Source organism: Apteryx mantelli, chromosome 21, assembly GCF_036417845.1.
Source record: "Apteryx mantelli isolate bAptMan1 chromosome 21, bAptMan1.hap1, whole genome shotgun sequence".
Taxonomy (NCBI): domain Eukaryota; kingdom Metazoa; phylum Chordata; class Aves; order Apterygiformes; family Apterygidae; genus Apteryx; species Apteryx mantelli.
In genome coordinates, this window is record NC_089998.1 from 3,452,742 (window position 1) to 3,475,222 (window position 22,481).

The following is a 22,481-nucleotide window of genomic DNA, read 5'->3' on the forward strand; positions in this document are numbered from 1 at the left end:
GCACCTATAGCATCACAGAAGTCCTAATTATAGCGCTGTTTTGGCAGCAGTCAGGGTAATCGTTGTTAATGGCATTGATAACACCTTGAGCTGCTTGCTGTGTTTCTCTCTTGGCAGCGTTCGCAGCATCCCCAGCACTCCTGGGACCCTTATTGCCTTCCGTATAGTGCTGTGTTGTCTGAAAACATTTGCTGCTTTAGAGCCCTTGCGTTCGGCCTGTGTACCTGCTGTAAAGGAATGGTTGTGCCCTTCAGTTCTTTCCGCTAGCTTATGAGGCAGGCAAAAAGCAATGTGTGTGGTATCTCATCATTAGTTGTTATCTGACAGTGATGAACGACCCTGGGAAAACTTGTTAAAGGCAATATCTACTCTTCTATTTCTCTCTGTTCTTTCTGCCTTCAGCTCAGTTATCCTTCAAAGAAGCAGCTAAGGAGGAGGGAGGGTGGGCTGGCAAGCAGGTTGCTGCCTTGGAAGGTGACACTCGGGGTTCCCAGCTCCACACTGGCTTGAGGAAGGGACTTCTTCGTCCCTGTCACCGTATGGTGGAAGGTCACCCCTTTCCTGCCTCATGGGAGCTTCGGGAAGCAACATCCGTTCCCGTTTGTGAAACTCACAGCTGTCACGTTGATGGGCGCCAAGCAATCTGCCAGCGTTATGCCACTCACTTGTTCCCGTGGCAGAATGCTGTGCAGATTGCCTGACTCGCGTGTGGCCAAACATTGCGTTTATATTTGGCCTCTTACTGCTTTTAATAAATTTGTTCTTTGCGTTGGTGTTTGAGAAACAACAACAAATTACCCTTTCTCTCTTAAGCACCTTTCACAAAGGGAACTCGAAGTGCTCCGGGAGCCGGGTTTGTGGCTGTCCCCTGCGGTGGGTGTAATCGCAGGGGCTGAGGAACCGTGGGACCTGCTCGGCGTGCCTGTCGGGAGCCAGGCTGGGAACTCTCACCCGCTGCTCTGTGTGCTGTGCCGCTCTCATTCCTCGGTTACAGCTCTCTGCATTTGAGCCTGTCATTGGCCTCTTTAAAGCTTTATTCTTACCTGGCCAGAACAGACATGATCTATCATCACCACGTGTTCAAAAGAAAATGCTTTGCTACACATGGTGTAGTGCTGTTTCGGTCTGGGACTTGATATGTCTTCTGGGAAGGCTGTCGGACCTTCCTGGCTGCCCGTGGTGGGCCTGGGATCTGGGATGGATGTGACTCCTGCCAATACCTGGGAATCCTGCCTGTCTGGAGGGACTTGCAAATCTGTATGAGCAGTGTGCGCCCATTTAGAGCAAGGCTTATGAACAGGGGCTCCTCCAAGTGAGCTTGCTCCCCCCCGCCCTGCCCGGTATCTTGGTTCAAACCCGCAGTCAGGGACATACTGTGCTGTTGGCTATAAGGTTGAGTGTATGTTGGGGGGAAATGCGTTCCCAAGCTTCAGTGTCTTAGCTGGGGAAGCAAGAGAAGCTGCTAATGTTTTGCAGCATCTTCCTTTTGAACCACGCCATATGGCCAAGCCCGGCACCCTCCGCTTGTCAGCAGTAATTTGCTGGCTCAGGAAGGAGTGAATCTTCTTTTCTGGTGTGAAGTCATGAGTAGTAAGTGCCTGCTCAGGTGGGACAGACCCTGGCGTGTTGCCTCCATGTCAGCAGAGGAGGAACGTAGTGCCATGGAGGGTGGGGTGGGCTGTGACTTCTCAGACAGGGATGTTCTGGAGCCCATTTAAATGGGCAGGTGTGTGCCCTGTGGGATCCTCCTCCTCCTGCTTTTGCCTGGTCTTTAAGAACTGCTCAGGTCCTTTTTCAGCCTTGCAATGCTTCCTGGGTGCCAGATGGATGAGGCCTCTCTGGAGCCTGTCAAACTAACGTGTGCTCCTGCCCAAAGAGGACCCTTTTTTGGAGGACCTGAGCTCCTCACCAGATGAGAAGTTTGCAGCAGCAGAAGCTGTTCTGCCCTGGGTGGAGCATACGGGCCCCAGCAGGAATAGCTGGGCCTGGAGGCAGAGTGCTCTGGGAAGGGATCAGCTCAGAAAGGAGGGAGCTGCTTGCCTTCGTCGCTGGCAGTCTCGTGGGCTGTGTTGGAACCCTTTTACTGCTCTGTGCAGCACTGAAGAGATGCGAATGAGCAAAGACTTTCGGTCACTTAGGAATATCTGTTGTCACAGTGTGAACTCATCTGCCTGATCCCTGAAACCAACGGAGGACAAAGGATATTTCTCTTTTTAGAGGGAAGAGGATGTTACTTTCTCTAGGTCTTTGGAAACAGGAGTAACACACTTCCCCCTTCCCTTTACAAGGGCAGCGTATAGGGGAGAGAGAGGTGTCCCACATTAACCCAGTTTGCGTTTCCAGCAGCTCACCAGGAATGTTGCCCTAGCAGGTGGAGTGAAAACTGGAGAGCCCTGTGTGTTGTATAGACACAGCGATGCCCTCAACATCTTCAAAACACCAGCTCCCACCTGTGAACTTAGAATGATCTGCAAAATTCTCCCCAGCAGACCTTGGCCGTGCTGCTTGCTGCTGCCAGTGGGCTTGGAGCTTGGGTTTATGTTCTGGCAATGTGTGACCTGCAGGAAAAGAGGTAGAGGAGGGCTCAGGCGGGATATCTGGGAGGAGCCGGGCTCTGACTTGAGTCTGTCAGTGCTTTCCCTTTCCTTTGCTAGAGTCTGTCAAGATTGGTTCAGAGATGTATGTATAATATATATACGTATATTTATATATATAATATGTATAATTTCCCTTAATTGCTATTCTCAGCTCTCATCCCTTCCCATGGCAGCCAAGACACGGCTGAGGGTGATGCAGAGAAAAAGCCTCCTCTCCCTTTCCCGTGTTTGCTTAGGTCCCGAACTGAGCAGTGACGTTAATTAGAGAAGTCAGACACTCTGCAAAGCAGCCTGCTCAAGGACAAACAGATTTTAATTAAAGGCTGTCTGTACTGGAGGGTCATGTCACTGCGTTATGCCTGGATAGTTACTATGGGAACCCCAGGAAAGCGCCCGGAGTGTGTGAGAATGTAGGCCCTGGGGCACAATTTTCACTTCTGCTTATGTTTTCACTGGCAAATATAGCCTGGGCAAGATGCTACTCTTAGCATCTTATAGCTTGAGTTTTGCTGCTGTAGGGTTTGTGGGGAAGGGATCCATGATTTAAAGCTATTGAAATTGCATAGAAAGTTTGATCTGTACTTGACTGATGCCATGAGTTAGGGAAGCTGGTCTCCAGCTCGGTTTTTAGACTGTTTACACTTGGTAAGCTCAGTCTCAAAGACACCCTGGATGTTGGGAAAAGCTTTGTTCTTGTTGAAACTTGGACTGGGAACTCTGAAGTTTGCTTCTCTCTGCAGTTGTCTCCTTGGAGCCCACCATTGCTCCTGTGGTAGCAGCTCGTTCCCACGTTTCAAGTACTCTTAAAGCTCATCTTTGCTAAGCTGCTCGGATTGAATCTTGCTGATTTGAGTACAGGGTCTTTGTCTCTCTCCAGTGGCCAGGCCTTCTTTCAGCTGCTTGGGAAGTATGGGCAGATATGTGCCAGTACATGGTGATGACACCAGATATCCGTTCTAGCGATCTAGAAACTGCGAATGTGCATTGGAACTGATGGGAGTTTGGTTCATCCCAAAACACAGGAATGGGCCCTTCCAGTGCAGCGTGCTCTGGCATGAGCTCCTTCTTGCCAGTTTTCATGTGGCCTGGCAGCAGGATCAGTAGAGAGGAGCTAAACATTTTTAGTAGTAATAGTCTTAATGTTTTTTCTTTTTCTTCTACCAGGGAGCCCTCAAGACAGGGACTGATGTTGCGCTGGCGCTCCGAGCAGCTTTCTTGCCCAAGTAAAATAGCCACTCGAATGCGGGCTTTGCAGTGAGCTTGAAATCAAATATTTGTGTGGGAGTTTGAGGTGGGAGCTCAAATGAGCTGTTTCACAATCCCTTTTTCCTTGTTATTCAGCGGTTCTGGGGACAAACAAGCAGCGAGACAGGAGCGGTCCCAAGGGTGCTGGGAGGGAGAATCCAAGACCAGCTCTCTGCGGTCTCTTGCCCTGGACAGTCCTTACGGCCTGTAGCTGCTGGACCGCTCCTGCACCGGAGCACAGTGTTTGCCTGCCAAGCGCTGGGTGCTTGGGTGCCATGCAGGGACCCGGTGCTGGGCCTTGAGCCACCGCAAGGGCGGCTGCGGGGTGGAGGCATCTTCTGGGATCCGGCAGGGAACGGCTGCAGGAGGTGGCAGTTGCGCTGCCGTCGCAGCAGTGGTGTTCGGCAAGCTGTTCTTTCAGTCGGTGCACCGCCGTCCAGCTTCTTGCAAGTAGTTGGTCACTGAGACTGGAGTAGGAACCTCTTGTGGATGTTTGTTATGTAATAAAACAAATCCTGCTTTTGTCTGACCCTTCCTTTTTTGACTCTGGACAAGTCAGTTTCTTTTATTTTTTTCCTCCTGTGCATGAGTAGAAGATATCTACCTTTGGCCTTTGTACAGCTTTGACTTTTTAAATAGATAAAGCAGAGAGAAGAAAGCAAAAAAGATCAAAGAGAAGCTTGAGAGCAGAGGAGCAGCATGTGTCTGCTCCGCAACGCGCTGCGTCCATCTGCCTTGTGTAAGGGCTGACTCGGCAGCAGGCAAGACGTTTCCAAGCAGGAGCTTTCGAACGCCTGCTCCGTCCCTTGCGAGGACGGGCGCGTATGCAGGACTGCCCCGAGCTAGCAGGACTTGCACGTTTCCTCTCCCTCGCAGCGATGCCGCTGGCCTCGCTCCTGCGCTGCGCCCGGCGGCGCGCTCGCATGGGCAGCGTGGCGTGTGCCGTTCCCGGCGGCGTCGAGAAACGCGAGGGCGGGAGGCGAGCTGGGAGGCTGATGTGCGGAGGGTGGCTGTGGAAAAAGTGACAGCAGGCGAGTTAATGAAAAGCAGACGCTGAGCGCTGCAAGCCGCTCAGCCAAGGAATTCTGCACAGCCCGGAGTTTTCTCTGGTATCCAGTAAAAGCGTGTTACAGTTTGGCTACCCTCTCTGCTACCCCTGGGGAGAGTGGTGCTGGCCTGAATAGCCTGGGTACTTGGCTCCTGCACCACCACGGAAGAAACGGATGCCGTGGTGCTGCGCTGGTGTGAATGTGAGGCTGGAGAGTCGGGAAGCCCGAGTTCCCTGTCCCGATTCCTGCCGTGGTGGTCGGGGACTGTCTTCTGCCACTTGCAAGCGCAGTCAGTATGTCTGGGTGCTCTTGTGCCTGATACTGGGGGGGGGGGTGTTTTTCCGAGGGCCTGAGCGCCCACCGTGCCCATGGAAAGCCGGCGTCCTTGTGCGCGTGAGCCTTGCGCGCGTGCCGGGCTGCGGCTGGGAGAGCTGGCAGGGGCTGGGGGGCCTCGTGGCTTGGAAACTGGTCTGCTGGGACAACGCGGACTTTGTCTCCCTGTCGCACTGTGTCTCTTGTTTCCCAAGTGGTGTAGGCAGGTGAGACTTACTCCTAGATGTCTTAGTTCTCGCAAACGTTACCTATAGCTTTTAAAGTCTGTTTGGGCTTTGGCCTCGGCTGGTCCCTGCAGCCGTGGAGTGCAGGCGCACGCTGCGTTGGTCGGTTTTGCCTGGTGCAGTGAGTAGAGGTGTTAAGCTGATGTAATTTTTTTTTACCCATCGCGTAGCAGCACGGGTACGCTGCAGTCCAAGCCCTGCAACTGTTTGTCTTGCTTTCGGCAGAATGGAGGCATCCTGCCTGGAGCTGGCCTTGGAAGGAGAGCGCCTGTGCAAGGCTGGGGACTTCAAAGCTGGTGCAGCCTTCTTCGAAGCAGCGGTGCAGGTGGGGACAGAGGACCTGAAGACTCTCAGTGCCATCTACAGCCAGCTGGGCAATGCCTATTTCTACCTAAAGGAGTACTCCAAGGCCCTGGAGTACCATAAGCATGACCTTACCCTGGCTAGGTAAGTGTGGTGGCTATGGTTCATCCTAATCGGACACAATCTGTCAGGGCTTGAGTGAAGGAAAGATCTGCAGGGTCTGAGCCCAACAGCCTGAGGGAACCTGCCCCAGAAATGAGTATCTAGAACTAGCCCTGAGACATGGTACAGCTGTCCTGTGGAAAATTCAGGAGACACCAAGGCTGGGCCAGCCACCTTCAGGGCTGGAGGCAGAGAAAGGGAGAGGAGTATGAGGAGGGTGCGAGGAGTAACAGCAGGGTTGTGTCTAGCTCTCCCATCCCCAGGTCCTCTTTGTAGCACACCTTAAGCCATTGGAGCAGCCTGATGCAGATCACCTGAGAAAGCAGAACAGCAAGCAAGGATCTGTCCTCAAAACTGAGCAAGCTTGTACAAAGCACTCCAGTTGGACCTGTGGGCTGGGCACTGCTGGATGTGGTACCCGTACTGCGCAGTGCTTCCTGGCTCACTGCAATTCTGCCTCCAGTAGCTGGTGATTAAATGTACGTGAGCTCTTTAACGGCGCTTTTCCTTCCTCTGGTTGTCTTGCAGAACCATTGGGGACCGCATTGGAGAAGCAAAGGCAAGTGGCAACCTCGGGAATACATTGAAAATACTTGGGCAGTTTGATGAAGCTGTCGTATGTTGCCAGAGACACTTGGACATTTCTCAGGAGCAGGGAGACAAGGTAATTGGTTCCTGGCAGCCAACGGGAAATATTTCCTGTCTTTAAGAATAATCTGTTTGCAAGCCAGCAAGTGTGACATGGTGGAAGCTGGCTCTGGAAGGAGATGAAGTGTAAAACTCCCTTCTGGCTGCATTGCAGCTCTGACAGTCACAGCTGATATGACACTGAAAGTGGGGAAGGAAAACGTGGGCCTCCTGGCTTTGGCAGAACATCTCTGCCTAGCAGTGGAAAGGTCCATATTGCAATATGAAGTGTAGCACCTTGTGGCTCCCTGTTTTTCCCCCTTTTAGGTAGGTGAAGCCAGAGCACTCTATAATATAGGCAATGTTTACCATGCAAAGGGAAAGCACTTATCCTGGAACATGGCACAAGACCCAGGCTACCTGCCTCAAGAAGTCAAGGAGACTCTACAGAAAGCTTCAGAGTATTATGAGTAAGTATCCAAGCTTGGCCACCCCTTCCTCCTGCAGCGAGCAGGGCTGGTCAGGCATCAGTGACTGATAAAATACACGCAGGTGCACCTTTACTGAGCAAATCCTGCTCAGAGCATGATCCGTATTTGTGGTGTTCCTGATTTGCTGACAGCTCTCAGGATCTGCAGGTTAGATGCCCTCTGATAACTATTAGGGTAATGATAGCTGCATTGAGTGCAAGGTGACAGTTTTACTGAGTCCCGTTGGAAGCATTTTTCCTAAGGCCACTGAGGACGTGCGAGTTCTGTGAGATGCTTGCTATAAAGAATGAGACTGGGAGCAGCATCTTTAAGAATCTGGCCACTGGCTGTCCTGGGTCTGAGCTTCCACATATATAGACTCTGCATGTCTCTAAATCCTGCTTCTTTATTCCCCTGCCAGCTACAGTGAATGTGTAAAACAGGATAATGCTGGAGATTTGGGTGTATTTGTAGAAAATGGATAGGGCAGCTATAAATCCCCTTGTCTGGACCATAATATTTTGATAGATTAAGCTAGCATATTTGATTCTGCAACTCAGGTTAGCAGCCTACGCGCACTGTCTCTGCTGTTCAGCTGGCCAGTTGAAGCTTGTTGGAAGTGGCGTAGCTTACATCGGTGAACCATATTAGCTCAAATGCATGAGGCTGAAATAACATAATGCCACGTGGGATTTCATGGAGGCTGTGCTGTCCGCGGAGCACAAGGGGTTTGGGAACCTGTGAATGGATGGTTAGCACTGAACCTGCAGAGGAGGAAGCTTTAGTCCAGAGATGTATTTCAGCCTCTGAATTTTGTGCCCGTTAAACTTGATGCTAGATGAAAGTGAATGATTAGTTTTTGCTGGTTCCTCTTCCATGGCACAGACGAAGCACCGGGGAGCTTTTAAAAGGAAGCCTCTGTGCACGTTTTTGTACCTGGTTTGTAATTTTCCCTTTCTGTATAAGAATGAAGGGGGAAAAACTGTGCTGTGGGTGGTGAAACCAGCTGTGTCTGGCTCAGCAGCTGAAATGCGAATTAGACCCAGATGCTCTGCAGACTGATACTCACCTGCTCGGAGGCGCAGGGCAGTTTAGTACTCTGGGAGGAGCAGCTGTGTGAGGGCAGGCAGAGTTGTAGAAATTTTATGCTTTGCAGAGGCAAAGCTGGGCTTCAGTTTCACCTGAGGCCAAAGCTGCCTGCTGCTGTCTATTTTCGCCTTCTCGTTTTCTCAAGAATGGTGTTTTGCATGTTGCAATGAATAAGGAATATTCCCTGGAGGGGTCCAGGTGTGACAGCAAATTCTATTTGAGGAAGACAAGAAAGGAACCGCAAGCTTTTAAAAATTAGAGCTAAAATTCCCCCTGGTATTGTCTTGACAAAACTCAGTGTAGATCGAAGTATGATCTATGCAATTAAGGTCAACACTCTGCTCCTGCTTTTAGCTATTTTTGGAAGGAAAACTATTAGCTCCTGGAGCCCCTGCTGCTCTCTGCTGGCTATGTTGAGAATGGATCTGTGTGTTGCTGCTGCCGGGGCTGGGAACAGGGGTTCTGCTTCACCCAAGGCAAAAGACTTTCCCTTGAGGTCCTCGTTGTCCCTGGGATGGATCTGTAGTTTGTCCTGCTGCAACATCCTTCCCTTTCCTAAATGGCTGCAAAGTTCATGCTGATGTCCCGCACAGGGAGGCTTTCATACAGCTTAACTTCTGGGCTACTGTTTTTCTCCTCCTACTGAAGAGTTTTGCTTCAATGTTGGATTTTTCTTTAATAGTCTTTTCTGTATGAAGAGATGATGATGTCTCATATAGGTCTCCTCATCCCCGAGGATGCAATATTGCCGATATATAGCTGTCCATCCTTTCGCCAAAGGAATGATGCATGTTGCACAGCCAGTGGGTAAATCTTTGTGCCAGCTGGGAGCCCTGTGTGCGTAAAGGGAAGAGAGAAGGGCTGGGAAGCCCCGTGGACAGAGCCCTGGCTTATGAGCGTGCATCTTGCTCCTGTTGCCAACTTTGCCCCTGTCCTGCTGGGGCAAGCTCCTCTCTCCTGTGCTTCTCGTCCCCACCTATACACTGGGGCGAACATTTCTTATTCGCTGTGGGGATCCGCTCGGTGTGCGAGCGCTTGTGCAGTTGCTGTACGCTGACGCGGCTTGCCCGAGGCCGAGAGCGCGGCGGTGACTTGCCCCGCTCGCTCCATGCGAGCTCCCAGAGCTCTTCAGCTAGCGCAGGTCGCCCGAGTGCTCTGCCAAGGGGTGGCTGAGCCCGGGGAAGCTGGGCAGGGGCAATGCCTCCTCTAGGGTTAGCTCCCTTTTCTTCAAGGTGTGAGTGTCCTTGCTGTGTCTCCCGCGGGGAGCGTTGGCTGGGTGTAACCAGATGTGCTGCTCTGCTTGCTTTCTTTCAGGAGGAACTTGTCCCTGGTGAAGGAGCTGGGGGACAGAGCTGCCCAGGGCCGTGCTTATGGCAACCTTGGCAACACCCAGTACTTACTTGGCAACTTCAGTGAAGCTATAGCCTTCCACAAGGAGGTAGGAAATGGCCACGACACTCTTCCTGGGGCCAGGGATTGAGGGAACAGCCTTTCTTCCCGGTGTGTCCCAGTGAATACAGGGAGCTGTTTGCCTGAGCTGTTGTTCTCCCTCCTGGATTTACGTCAGGGTCTGGCCCTGCTGTGCTAACTCCTGCTGAACAACACTTTACCCTATTCCCCCTCAGCACCTGATGACTGGCTTGAGGAAAGGGTACTGTTGGCTTGGAAACGCAAAGATTTCCAAGGGCAAATTTGCAGCTGGACCTAGCAAGGCCTTTCTGCTCTTAATTTGTGTCAGTATAAATTTTAATAAATGCAAACCATGAATTTAATTAAGCTGCTGAAAGAGCTGCCAAGCAGGAATAAATGTTGTTTGCAGTACATAATAAGCTTCTATAAAGCTTTACAGCAGGGTGAGGTGACACAGTCCCTGCCCGCATTCAAACACAATTCAGTTTCCAGTTCAGAGTCTGGTTCAGTTTCCGGACAGTGGAGGGTGCTCAGCACCTTGCAAAGCCAGGCCCTGTCGTAGCTTTTCTGATTTTTACGTGTGAAAAGGTCTGGGGGAAGCAGCCAGGAGTGCTTTGGGAGGAGGAGTTTGAAGGGGGTAGGAAAACTCTGCTCAGGGCTCTGTACCAGGAGCAAGTGCCTCAAAACTGAGGGTGAGAGGTGGGGAAGTGTGGGCAGCTGGTGGCAGTGACAGGAGAGGCAGGACTGAGGTGTGCAGGCAGGGTCCAGGGTCTGGGGAGCAGCTATGGTGCAGACGGTGAGATGAAGTGAGCACACAAGTGCACGTTCGTGCTGTGCCGCAGCGCTGTGTGACGTGACGAACGTGTTCCTGGATGCTACAGTCCATCGGCCTCATCCATTCACTACCTGACTCGAAGTTCTCCATTATCCTATTCATTCAGCTACTGAAGTATGTGCATAACTTTAAGCTAAGCAGATGTGTAGTGACCAGGCTGGAGTGGGAGTTAGAGGAGGATGTGGTGTTACTTCCTCTCTTCCAAAGGTCCTTCCTGATGCTGAATTGCAGAAGAGGGAGAGATTTCCTGTGGCGCTGAGCCCTGATAGGCACGTGTACCACTACCTTCCTGGATGAGGGTTTTGCAAAACAAGAGATTAATCTTCCGAAAAACTTCCTGTTTAACAGAAAGCTGCCAATGGCCAGCTCGTGCTCACTGATCTGTGTCTGTTGCTTGCAGCGCCTTGCTATTGCTAAGGAGTTTGGGGACAAGGCAGCTGAGCGGAGAGCGTACAGCAACCTGGGCAACGCGCACATCTTCCTCGGGAGGTTTGACATCTCTGCTGAGTACTACAAGTAAGTGCCAGGTGTTAAGGCAGGCTCAGGGCAGACGTTCCCTGGAAATCTGGACATATTGCAGTGAATTCATAGGCTCGGGGGGATGTGACGAAGGACTTAGCAAATTGCATGTATGGTGCTCAACAGTGAGGTTAAGGGCAAGTAGGTCTCACCATCCTGCAGCAGAGAACTGGTGTTCAGGTAATGCTGCCACCTGGCCAGCAGCCTGCAGCACGTGACAGGCATCGACATCAACTGATGCCACACCAAAGCAGTGATTTATTTTCCTGCCACCTTGCAGAGGTGGCCTGCAATGACTAGGTCTCTTCATTTCTATCTCCTCCATGCAGGAAAACTCTCCAGCTCTCCAGACAACTCAAAGACCAAGCAGTAGAAGCCCAGGCTTGCTACAGTCTTGGAAACACATATACGCTGCTTCAAGACTATGAAAGAGCAATCGAGTACCATCTGAAACACCTGGTGATAGCACAGGAGCTGGGAGACAGGTAAGGGAGACCTCAGGAGATGCAGTTTGTACCCTGGGCTCAGAGCACTGGCCCTTCCCTGTTGATTTTTTTCTCTACAGCTGGTGCTAGAGAACAGTGACTCATGTTCTCAAAAGGTGTTTAGAAATCTCTCAGAACCTGGGCCTTAGTGCAATCATTTGTTAAAAAAGCAATGTGATTAAGACCTTTATCATGTCACTCAAGCCTTTTTTCGGAGATCATGCCCTTAAAGCTGTGCCAGCGTGGGTTGATTTAGATTCCTGGTAAGAGGTACTTCAAGAAAACCATTGTTTTCAGCGCTTTTCCCTGCAGCTACTGCTGTCTTTCTCCCATTGGGACCCTCTGAAGCTCCTCACATTCTCAATAGTTGTCTGTTCCTTAGAAACCGTGCCAACAGGACATGCCCACCACTTTGTTGCTCTGAGATAGCACTGGAAGCTTCCACATTGAAACAAGCGGTGGTGGGGAGGCAATATGTTTTGCTTGGCCTTGTTCCTCCTTCTTGGTTAGGAGACTTGGCCTCAGTCTTTTTGGGAGGTGGTTCCTTTCTCCTGGATGCTCTCCCTGTTGTCCTGGAGTCTCCCTGCAGCTCCTTAAGTGACTTTGCAGCTGCCTTGTTCAGTTGTACTGCTAATGACTCTCCGGGAAGCTGTGTCCTCCACTAGATGGAGCAGAGACATTAAAATGGGAGCTCTGTGGTACTATGCAGGCAGTATCTGCTCAGGGAAGGTGTAATCCCACCCAAGGGTGAATCATGCTGTGGGGGTGCAGGCCTGTGGGCTCCTGCATTTCTGGGAACACACCCCATGAGCAGAAAGTATTGAACAGGATGACAAGAAAAATGTTTAAATGCTGATCAACCCGCCCAAACCTCTGAAAAGGGAGTTGCAGTCACGCTGAACCTCCCCTCGCGCCCCCATGTGCTTTTTTTATCCCATCACCCCCCACATCTGCTCGTTTGCAGAGCTGAGCAGGCTCTGCTGAGCAGGGTGGCTCTACCTGCTTGTACAAACAGGTGCCAGTAGCTGCTCCAGGGACACCCGCGTGCCTGGTGCGGCTGCAGGGGGTGAGGGCTGCCCGGGGCAGGGTCTCGTGTTCGCCTGCTTTCTCTAGCTTCTGAATACGAGAGGCTGCACCCCGGAAGCCTTGTGGAAATAGGACAGCGTTTGCTCAGCTGTTGTGTGCGGTTTCAGTTTGTGCACGCGTCCTGCGTGATGCGGTCCTGGCATTTAGCAGGAGAGTGTTGCAGACCTGCAATGTTTTCCCTTTGCCACGTTCTTACTAATTTAGCTCTGGGCTGTTAGTGAACAGCAGGGCTGGATGTTACATGCCCTGTTGCTGGGGGCACCCATGAGTGTGTGTCTGTGATGGGAGCAGCTGTTTTCCTCCTGTGGACCTCAGTGGGAGGGTGCTGAACATCTGGCTCTGTTTGAAAGATGATCATGCTGAATTGGTTCTGCTGACCAGTGACATCCCCGTGCTTGTTTTCCACCCTTCACCCCCAGGATGAGGCGAAGGCTTCAAGGGCGGATGCGGACTGAAGGTGGAAAGGTGCATTGTGCATATTTGGAGAGAAATCTTTGCTGCGCAAGGTGGAAGCTGGAGGGAAGTTCTGGCTTCTGCTCTCAGGCTGGTGCTCACAAATGAAACCAAACCATCTGGACCGTTGCTAGACTGCTTAGCTTCTTGTCACTTTGGGCACAGGCCCATTTCTGAGGCTTTTGCTCATCCCCGGATCTTATTGGCCTCAGCAGGATAAAAGCTTGAGATGTAAAGTGCATTTCATTTCCCTTTGTAGAACCTTTCTGTAGGTGAAAGCTTAGCTAGGAGACCTGGCTCTCACTGCTGTCAAGAAGGAGGCCCTGAAAGGGCTGCTGTGCTGTGTCTTGCCCAGCATTTCTGTGGCTGACAATTTCCTGTTTTGCAGGGTGGGAGAAGGAAGAGCCTGCTGGAGTCTCGGAAATGCCTATGTCTCCCTGGGGAGCCATGAACAAGCCCTGCACTTTGCCAGGAAACATCTTGAAATCTCCCAAGAGGTAAGAGAAACTGGTTCAGATTAGAGGGAATCGATCCATCAGACGTTTCTTCTTATGCCAGTAAGATATGTTGATGTAGTTCTTTAGCTATTAATGCTCTTGAAAGCCCCTGTCCGTGTGCTGTTTCAATGCTGTCTTGCAGAGCTTGACTGGAAACCACCCTTTCACGGGAGGGTCCCAGGCTTCCACCTAACTGTGGCTACGGTATTTGCTATGCATTGCTGTTAACTGATATTCCTGGGTGAGAAAAGACCTGGGGCCAGTTCTCCAGTCTGCTGGCCAAGTTGTTCTGCACCCAGCTGGTGTGTAGGAGCTCAGACACCTGCTGGTGTCCAGTCCTTTAAGCCCCCCTGCCCTGAGAACAAGGCCGTGAGATCCTGCCTGAGGTCAGTCTTGTGATTCTACCTCTGGTTTGTGAGCGAGTGAAGTACCTGCAAAAAGCAATGCCAGCTTCTGCCCCGTAGCTGATGACTTGAGTAAACTTGCCGTGTTTTGGCACGGAGCGTACATGTGACAAGTTGTTTCCTTTCAGCGGAGCAGGGGTTCCTGCTGCTGCGACGTGGTAAATTCTAGCATTATCCTAATACAATCGATCGTGGACGACGGTATGAGCACGGCCTCAAGCTCACCGTGTGCCAGTGCAGCACCGTGTGGGGATCTGTCAGTGCAGCTACACGGACTTTCAGATTTGCTTGCCCGGCTAGCTGCAGCTTTCCTGGTATAGAAACATGAGGCGTTTTCAGGTGGCTCAGAAATATAGGAAGCAAGAATGGCGTCGTTCGCTCTTTCCAGTGTGTTATGGGGAAATCGGCCATGGCCTCCTTAGCGTTCCCCAGATGAAGAAATTGCCCTTTTGAAGAACTAATTGAAATCATCGTGTGTAAGTGCTTTGTGTGTTCTTCTGCTTGTCTATTAGACTGGCTAAATCCTGGAGTAGGACTGACGTACCAGCCTAATTATGCACTTAATTATACTTATCAGACATGCAGGAGAAATACTGTTCTGTGGCCCTGTACATTTTAGGACAAATTAACTTCTTCAGCTCAAGTCTTCTAGGAGCGTTGTAGCAGGGGGCCGATTACTCAGAGCCAGATGGCGGCTGGGCTGCGTGCGAAGCGGATGAGAGGTGCTGGGAGGACGGGAGCAGCAGCGGTGGCTTCTGGGGGTGGAGGGGAGCCTTGGGGGGCTCGCAGTGCTGTTCTCGTCCTGGGGTGATGGCTCTGATTACAGGGCCTGTCAGGAGCAGGTTACTCATGGCAGGTGGCTAAAAAACTCCCCCACATCGTTAATTTTGGAGCAGTGCGTGCAGAGGCTGTGTCCGTTTGCTGGGAGGGCCTGCGTTAGCATCTAGTGATTCTGTTACAAAGCCGATGTTTTATTTTAGCCTTGGGAACAAAGTTAGCCGCTTGTGCTGCTGTGGCTTAATCCTTCATAGTCAGTGGAGAGCATGCACCAGCGTCTTGCCCAGGAAAACTTAATGAAGCTAAACCTTTGCACGCTAGTCTTTACAACTCATCTCCTATTGCCCTCCCCCACCAGCATAAATCTGATGGTGACATTTGAATCTAAAATGAAGCCTGCCAGGAGTGACTGCACCAGAAGCTGCTGCAGATGTGATCAGGGGTTACTGCAGAATTTCTTCTGAAGCAGCTGGATTAAAAAGCACCCTGCCACATGCAGAGATGGGAAAGGCACTCCTGAGCAGTGTCCGAGAGCTGGGGCAGACCCCAAGATTTTTAGGGATGCATACCTAGGGCATCCTTTAGGGATGCTTTTGGGAAACCAAGACATCCAAGCTGAAGGCCAAAAACCAGGGCTCTGCTGCAGTGTGTGTGGTAGGTGCCCTTGTCATTCCCCTGCCAGTCATCTTCTGGTCTTAATGGGGCCTTAGAGATAATCTGGAACGAGTGGAAATCAGGGAAGCATTTAACAGAGCGCATCAAGGACTGTAAGACCTAATCAGGACATGGTAATTTCTCTGGAGATGGTGTCAACAGCAAATCTCTTGTAATTGGCAGGGGATTTATGGCTGATAAGCCGTTTGATCTGGCTCCCTTTAGTGGTGCTTGGGGCTTTGTCATAAATAACATGAGGATTTATGATTTTTGTTCTAGGATGGCTCATATTGCAGAGTCTATCTCAAAAGACCACAAAAGAGCTGTTGCGAGGCATTTAATAAGGAGTCAGGCTACTCCAAGGGAACAGCCAAGATTTTTTTTCTCTCCTAGAGGCTGCTCTGTGAGATGAGAGGCTGCTTCTGAGTGACCTTTCTGGGCTTGCTGGTGACATGTGGCACAGTAATTTTCATATTTGATTAACCTTTGAGGAGCCCCCAGCAGTGTGTCGTATGATTTCCCCATTTTAGGTAGCAGGCGCCACTGGGAAGATCTCTTCCTGAAGGTCTAACATGGTGGGAGACAGGACTTTGGAAACAATTCAGAAGAGAAGAATAGGAACTAGGACTGTGTCTCAAAACTTCATTATCAAGTAAGCCACAAGTGGAATGGAAATTCTCAAATTGGCATCTCTTGATGTCCCCAATTCTTTTCCTTCACTCCTCCTGCCTTCCTAGCAGGTGAAAGCTGCAGGGTCGATTCAGAAGGGCGTTATCCACTGTGGCATTGCATGAACGTGTCCTCTTTTTGGAGTCTTGTGTGGGTAGATCACTAGGAACAACTCAAAGCTCTGTGGATGTGAGCCAGGAGAGAAGGGGGTTTGGAGTATCCAAGCCGTGAATGTGACACTGCCCATGTGGCCGATAACTGTGTGGCTGTCTGGTGCTCAGCAGCCACGGAAATACTTGAGGAAGAGGGCTGAGAGCAGCGGGGCTCTCTGCCAACCCATATGTGACTGGCTGCAGGACGGACCGAGCAAACATGGATGGCTGTGTTTGCCCTGCTGTGGGGCCGGCAACCTCTTCGTTAGGGGCTGCTTGCTCAGAGCACGTTGCCCTTTAAACAGCGGCCTTTTGGTTTTTACCCTGTAGATCGGGGACAGGAATGGTGAACTGACAGCGCAGGTGAACGTGGCCCAGCTCAAGTCAGTCCTCGGCCTGGGCCCCGGGGATGAGGACGGCAGCATGGCCCATCGTTATTCTGGCTACGAAGCACAAGGTGAGTCGTTGGCACTGAAGGGCTTGTAAAAGATGTGGGAAGGAGCATGGGGAGCGGGAGGTGTTTGCAAGTGCCTGGGAAGGAAATATGAATGCTGGAGCGAGATGAGGCTGTTGAGCACCTTTACCAGAAAGGCAGACTGCAAAACGTTTGCAGGAATAGCATGAGGATGAGAGGTTTTTTTGTGGCACATTCTTGTAGTGAAGCCCTGTGGCTCCGTCCTCCCCGTCCTTCTGCAGCAGGATTGTTATTGTGCAAGGCTGGCGTGAAATGCTTCCTCCGACAAACAGCACGTGAGCGGGTTCTGATTCTCCTCTAGTGCTCTGTGCTTTCCATAAGCTGCAAGGACAGGGAAGGATCCAGCCCTGGAAAAGCACGGAGTGGGTTAACAGAACTAATCTGCATTGGGAATGAAATTTCTTGTGCCAAGCAGCAAAAACCTTCTTTTCTCTTTTTTAAAGCTCTGCAGTCCCCTTTTAACTGTTTTGACTGATAGAGCAAGTTTTCAGAAGGCGACTGGCAGGGATTTTTGGATGCTTCAGTTCTAATTAGTACTCAAGGAAAGAGCCTACAGCACTTTTTGAAGGCAAGTCGTGAGCGTCAACATGCTGGGTGCTGTCTCACCCCTGGAGCCCCCGCAGTGATGCCCAAGTTAAAAACAAAGATGTTATAAGACTTGGTCACAGCAGACAAAATGGCATTAGTCATTCTGGGTCGTTGCCCCGGGTCGTCGTGCCCCCGCTCCCCGGGACGCAGGAGCGCGCAGCTGAGTCCTCGCCACGGCACGCGCTCTGCCCGCCGGGCTGACGCCTCGCCGGCTCAGGGACCGTCTGGAACTGCCCGCTGCCGACGGTTGTGGGTGCCTGGCATGGGGCACTTCCAGCTGGCTGCTCTGTAGCTGCGTACAGGCTTGTTAATTCACACAAATGAAATAGCATCCCAGGAGGTGCTTGCTGATTAAATATGACCTTGTTCACACTGCCTCAGAAAACGTCTGTGTTCTTTCTCCCGTTGGTAGCACTGGCTTAGAGACCGTGCTTTGGTGGAGGCATGGCGCTCTGGGGTGCAGGAGGGCTGGCTGAGAGTGTTTGCATATTGATCCTGAAGGTGCAGCCTGCTAGGGCAGCGCTAAAGCTTTTCCAGGGAAGTCGAGCTGTGGACGAGGGAGCCAGCGTGCCCTGCCGTGCCCCATCAGGAGCTGCCGTGGGAGCTGAGCAGAGCTTCCTCGAAGGCTGTGCAGGGCATAACAGCTAGGCCAGCCTCTTTTCCCAAGTCAGCTCCATCTTCATGACTGCTGGTGAATTTATTAGCTAGGGCCTTCCATCGATTTCTGACATCTCATTAGTTGCTTCCCTTTGGCAAATGATTTTTTTTCCTGCATGGGGGACAGGGAATTAACCTTGATATTGCTGCTGTTCTTGGGACAAAGTGAAGTGCGGTGGAAAGGAGCTGATGTGGATGCCAGGCCTCTCAGGCTGGGGAAGGGAGGGGTTTGGTTTGAGTACACTGCTGAGGACAACATGGGCATGACACTGCTGCGTGCAGAGACGCATGTTTGACCAGATGTGTGTACATATTGCATGGAAGAGCTGCAGCAGGGAGGAGCTGGCCCAGATTCATCTGCCCTGTGGTTCTGGGAGAAGGCCTCTGCAGCTCTAGCCATATGGTGTAACCGGGAGTGCACAGCCTTTTAGCTGGAAAAAATAAGAAAGGGAGCACAGGGGCCTCTGCTCTACTAACCTGGGCTCGAAGGCAACCTGTTGTGGACTGGTGTGGCACCATGCACTGAGCTGGGTGTCCCACTGCCTCCCTGGCGCAGCCCCTCTGACTGCGTCTCACCACCCGAGGCTTGGAGAGCACTTGGCACGGGAAGGTTAGGACTTTGCTTAAGGCAGACGTGTTCAGTCACTGGACGTAACGAAGATGGATGAGGCAGGGGAAGGCAGAGCCAGTGCAGGGCCCGTGGGCTGTTCCCTGCCCTTCAGTGATCCAGATGTGCCTGTGCCATGTTAACATCTGGACCTTGTGCTTTTTCGCTCCTCTGGCAGAGCCAAAGCTGTGCCAGTCTGTGTGTGACTGCTGGAGGGAGGGAAAGGGGCTGAGCTGCAGTAATTGGAGGCAGCTCGTCAGAGGCTTTTGGAGGTTACACCACCCTCATTCATCCGCGGTGCCATTGCTCAGGTGTCCAGGGTTGGGGCTGTTGTAAACACAAGGACAAAATGTTCTCTGAGGGGAAAACAGCAGTCGACGGGCTCGTTGGGCAGGACAGGTCCCCTTTGGGGAGCGGGGCTTTCCCAGTCGGCAGGATGTGCTGCTCCTCACCGGGTCCCGGGAGCCTGCCGGGAGGTAAAAATCTTGGTGATGGAGACTTTTCACCTGTCTCACCGCAGGTCAGGAAAGGGCGTAGGGTATGTCCCCAGCAGCAGGGTGGGAAGCAGTGAGGGGTGCTTTGAAGGGGTTTACCCGCTACTCGGGGGTTGCTGATTTGACTCGTGTCTTCTGGCAGCAGCTTTCTGCTGGGAAAATATCCCATGATTTTGTCACCTGGGGTCAAAGCCCGGGGACTGGACACAGCTTCTCAGTGGCTTTGCCCCTGTGCTTTGCTTTGCAGGACGGTGCCAAACAGTTGGCCAGATCTTTGTTTTTGTAGTAGTTGCAGCTTTCTGCACTAAGTAGGGCTGCGTCTTGCTGCTTTTTGAACCTGGAATCAGACTGGAAAGCGGTGATGCTTCCAGCCTGGAGGCGTCTGTGTTTCAGGGCTGCGGCTGTACAGCAGCTCCCACCCGAGGAAGCGAGTGTCGCAGCGCTTGGCCACGTGCAGGCTTTGACGTGCGCATCCCAGAGCAGGAAGGTGCCATCCCTGTTGCACAGAGATTTGGGGAGAAGAGTCTGGTTTCTCCCAGCTTTTAGTCTAATATCAGCCCTGTGGTCCTCAACCTCACTGGAGGCCGAGAGGCTACCAATGCTCTCCGAGCCCTTGAGGAGAGGGAGACTTGTTTAATGGCTGCAAGGCAGTTTGGTACCCTCCTGTGCACCTGTTAAATGACTGGAAGAAGCATAATTATTTGTTATTAATAGCAGCAAATTACAGCAAGAGGAACATCTGTTTCTGTATTAGGAAGCAGGTGAGACAGTCGCGATTCAAGCTGACTTCTGAACTAGTCCTGACTCTTGATGTCAACAACCTCTTGGAGAGGACAGTTTTCACGTTTTTTCCCTTCAGGTTATTTTCCCTGCTTAAGCTTATAAAATGGCCGATAGGGCAGGCACATTGCTGAATACGTTATTCCACCTGCTTGAAAGTAAAGTTTTGTACCAAAGTCCAGTTGTGGGAACATCTATTTAGGAGAAAACCCCTGAGCCAGACCATCGAATTCTGATGTCCTTTCCTGGTTCCTCTCGCTTCGAAGTCCTGGGCATCGCCTTCCATGGCGGGTGGAGGAGGAGGGACTGTCTGATGCTGCCTCTGCTGCTTTGGCTCCTCTTGCCGAGCTCTTTGCGAGCTGATTAATATTCTGAGAGCAACTGGATGTCAGAAAGCAAAGCTGGAAGCCGGGACAGAGGGGCAGCGCTGCAAAAGCCTTGTGAAAGCAACGACCTTGTCGAGAAATGCAAACACGGAGAGCTTAAAGCAACAAACTGAAGGAAGAGGGAAAGTAGCTTAAACACGAAACGGCTAAACAGGTGGTATCTGCTCCTCCAAACACCCAGAAATGTGGCCCTGAAAACAGCCAAAGGGTCTTGCCGCCTTTCACGCACCCCGAGTTCAGACCCGGTGCTGATAGGCATCCGTCTCTGGTGTGCAGCCGTGCCTGCAGGGAGTCGTTTCGTGGGGGTCCAGGCAGCTACGAAGGGCAAGAAGCACAGGCTGGAGCTGGGAGATGTGCCGAGGTGCAGGCTGCTGCCTGAGCGCTGACTGCCCATGCTGCCCTTGCTGGCCCTCCTCCTCTAGAGCGAGGTTTCAGCATCTACCCGGCACGGCGAGGCTGCGGGGAAGGAGCTCTGAGCCCGGTGGCCGTGGCTGCCCGTGCTCTCGGGATGGGTTAGCTCGGGTCTCCTGTGTGCATTGAGCAGCGTGGCCTTGCAGCATTCCTCTCCTCAATTCCTCCTTGTCCGCGCTCCCGCTGGAGGCTGGCAGCAGCCGGGAAGGCCGCCAGCCGGGAGTGGAGCGCAGGGAAGGGGCTCGCCGCTGCCAGAGGGGTGGAGGTGCTGGGCGCGAGGCAGAGCGCGGCCCTGGCCGGCTTGCACGGCGGCGTCCGCAGCGCCTCTCCAAAGCGAAGGCTGACCCGGGACTGCTGCTCTTCTGCTCGCAGCAGTGTCTGGACCTCGGCCGTCTCTGTTGGGAGCTGTTTAACAGCAGCCCGGTGCAGGTGGGACAGGGTTGCAGGTGTGCCGGGAGGCGCTGGCACAGGGATGCTGTCAGAGCGCTGCGGGCTGGTTCCCGGCGTCGTTTCCTCGCTGTTTGCAGCAGGCGGACGCTGCTGCCCCGCTGCGCTGCGGCGAGCTCCGAGGGCCGGAAAGGACTAAGCCGTGGGCCTGGCTTCCCCTGCTCTCTGCGCGTCCCCGCTGAAAAAGGGTGGGCGCAAGGCTGCTCCGCTTGCTTTGCGTTTCGCTGGTGTTCAGGAGCCCCCGTGCTGGCACCGCTCGTCCCTGGTAAGAGGCAGCACTGCTCCAGGTCGTGTTCCCCGGTGGGGAAGAGGCGGGCAGCTGTGCCTGGGGGTGCAGGAAGCCCTCTCCTGCCCGGACGGCAATCAGCTCTGCGCGGCTTTGGGTGTGGGTCGTCTTGTGTGTCCTCAATGCAGTTTTGAGCTTGTTTCCTTCACAGGAATCTTTGAATCCCTGGATCAATCAGACAGGGATAGAAGAAATCTGCTTTTATGTTGCCTAGCCTGTTTGTTTGCTCGTTTTAAATATCTTTGAAGCATCTAAGAAGTGTTTAGGGCTGCCGAAATATTCTTGACTGACCAGAGCAGGGAAGCGGCCGTGCTGCTAGCCCTCGCCAGCCTGCACCTCCGGCGGTGGGACTGAGCGGGGGGAGACGCTCCTTCCCCGCGGTTCACCCACCCCGTCCGTGACTGACTGCACCGGGTGGCAGCGGGAGACGTGGCCGCCCGAGCCCAGCTCCTTTCCGACAGCAGTCAGCCCCGCTTACTGGGGTTGCGATTGCAGCGTCTGAACGTGGAGAAGGCTCAGCTGGGAGACGCAGAAGGCCACGTCTGGGCATAGGCGTATGCTGGGATTATCCCCGAAGGGACATTCAGTGGAGCCTTGGCTCATGAGCAATGATTTGTGCTCGGAGCGCATCCGGGTGCGAGTGCTCCTCGCTTGCCTCCTCCTTAAGGCACCTGCAGGCAGCCCCCAAGGAGGCTTGAGCGCCGCGGTGGCCCTTGCTGTGACACTGAAGGGAGCAGGGCTGGAAGGACAGGACTGCTGCTTGCACAGGGTTGTTTTTAGGTGAAGATGTAAGATGTGCAAAGGATGCCTCTCCGTTGTCTTTGTGATGAGACCTTTCTAAATTTGCGTAACCTCTGCTGTTACAGCTGTTAAATGGCTCCAACAACGCTGATTTGGGGCAGGGGGTGGGGAAATGAACCTCTGAGTCATTTGGATTTAAATCGAATTATTTAGCACTCAGCTTAGACTGCCCCAGCTTTGGCTTTGTGAAGTTTAAAAGTATTCTTGCCGAAATGTTAAGAAATTTTTAAGGTTATTCTCTCATCTTGCTGTATAAGCGAGCCTCCTTCCCAGTGTAAATATAAAGTAGTGCAAGACCTTTCTGCGTCACGGGAGAGGGAATGCTCCGGGACCGGAGGAGATGACATTGTGCTAATGAAACTCTGGTGCTTGTTTGCCATGATGTCAGGGGAGATGGCGAGTGCCGCAAGGGAAGAGCGAGGAAGAGGCCTGTTCTTGAATCCTGTGGCAGAGAAGGCACAACGTGGCTTTTGGCAAAGCCTTCCGTTAATTCAAGGGACCTCTTGCTG

At 52.4% G+C, this 22,481-nt stretch overlaps 1 protein-coding gene across 1 annotated transcript in view; it reads left to right on the top strand.

Moving 5' to 3' along the window:
* GPSM1 (G protein signaling modulator 1) overlaps positions 1–22,481 on the top strand; it is a 79,686-nt gene that overhangs the window by 20,431 nt on the left and 36,774 nt on the right. The window contains exons 2-9 of the mRNA XM_067309151.1: positions 5,674–5,895; positions 6,442–6,577; positions 6,868–7,010; positions 9,414–9,537; positions 10,745–10,860; positions 11,193–11,348; positions 13,276–13,384; positions 16,371–16,497. Of these exons, the coding sequence (XP_067165252.1) occupies positions 5,674–5,895; positions 6,442–6,577; positions 6,868–7,010; positions 9,414–9,537; positions 10,745–10,860; positions 11,193–11,348; positions 13,276–13,384; positions 16,371–16,497 (1,133 nt within the window). The remainder of the gene's footprint in view (positions 1–5,673; positions 5,896–6,441; positions 6,578–6,867; positions 7,011–9,413; positions 9,538–10,744; positions 10,861–11,192; positions 11,349–13,275; positions 13,385–16,370; positions 16,498–22,481) is intronic.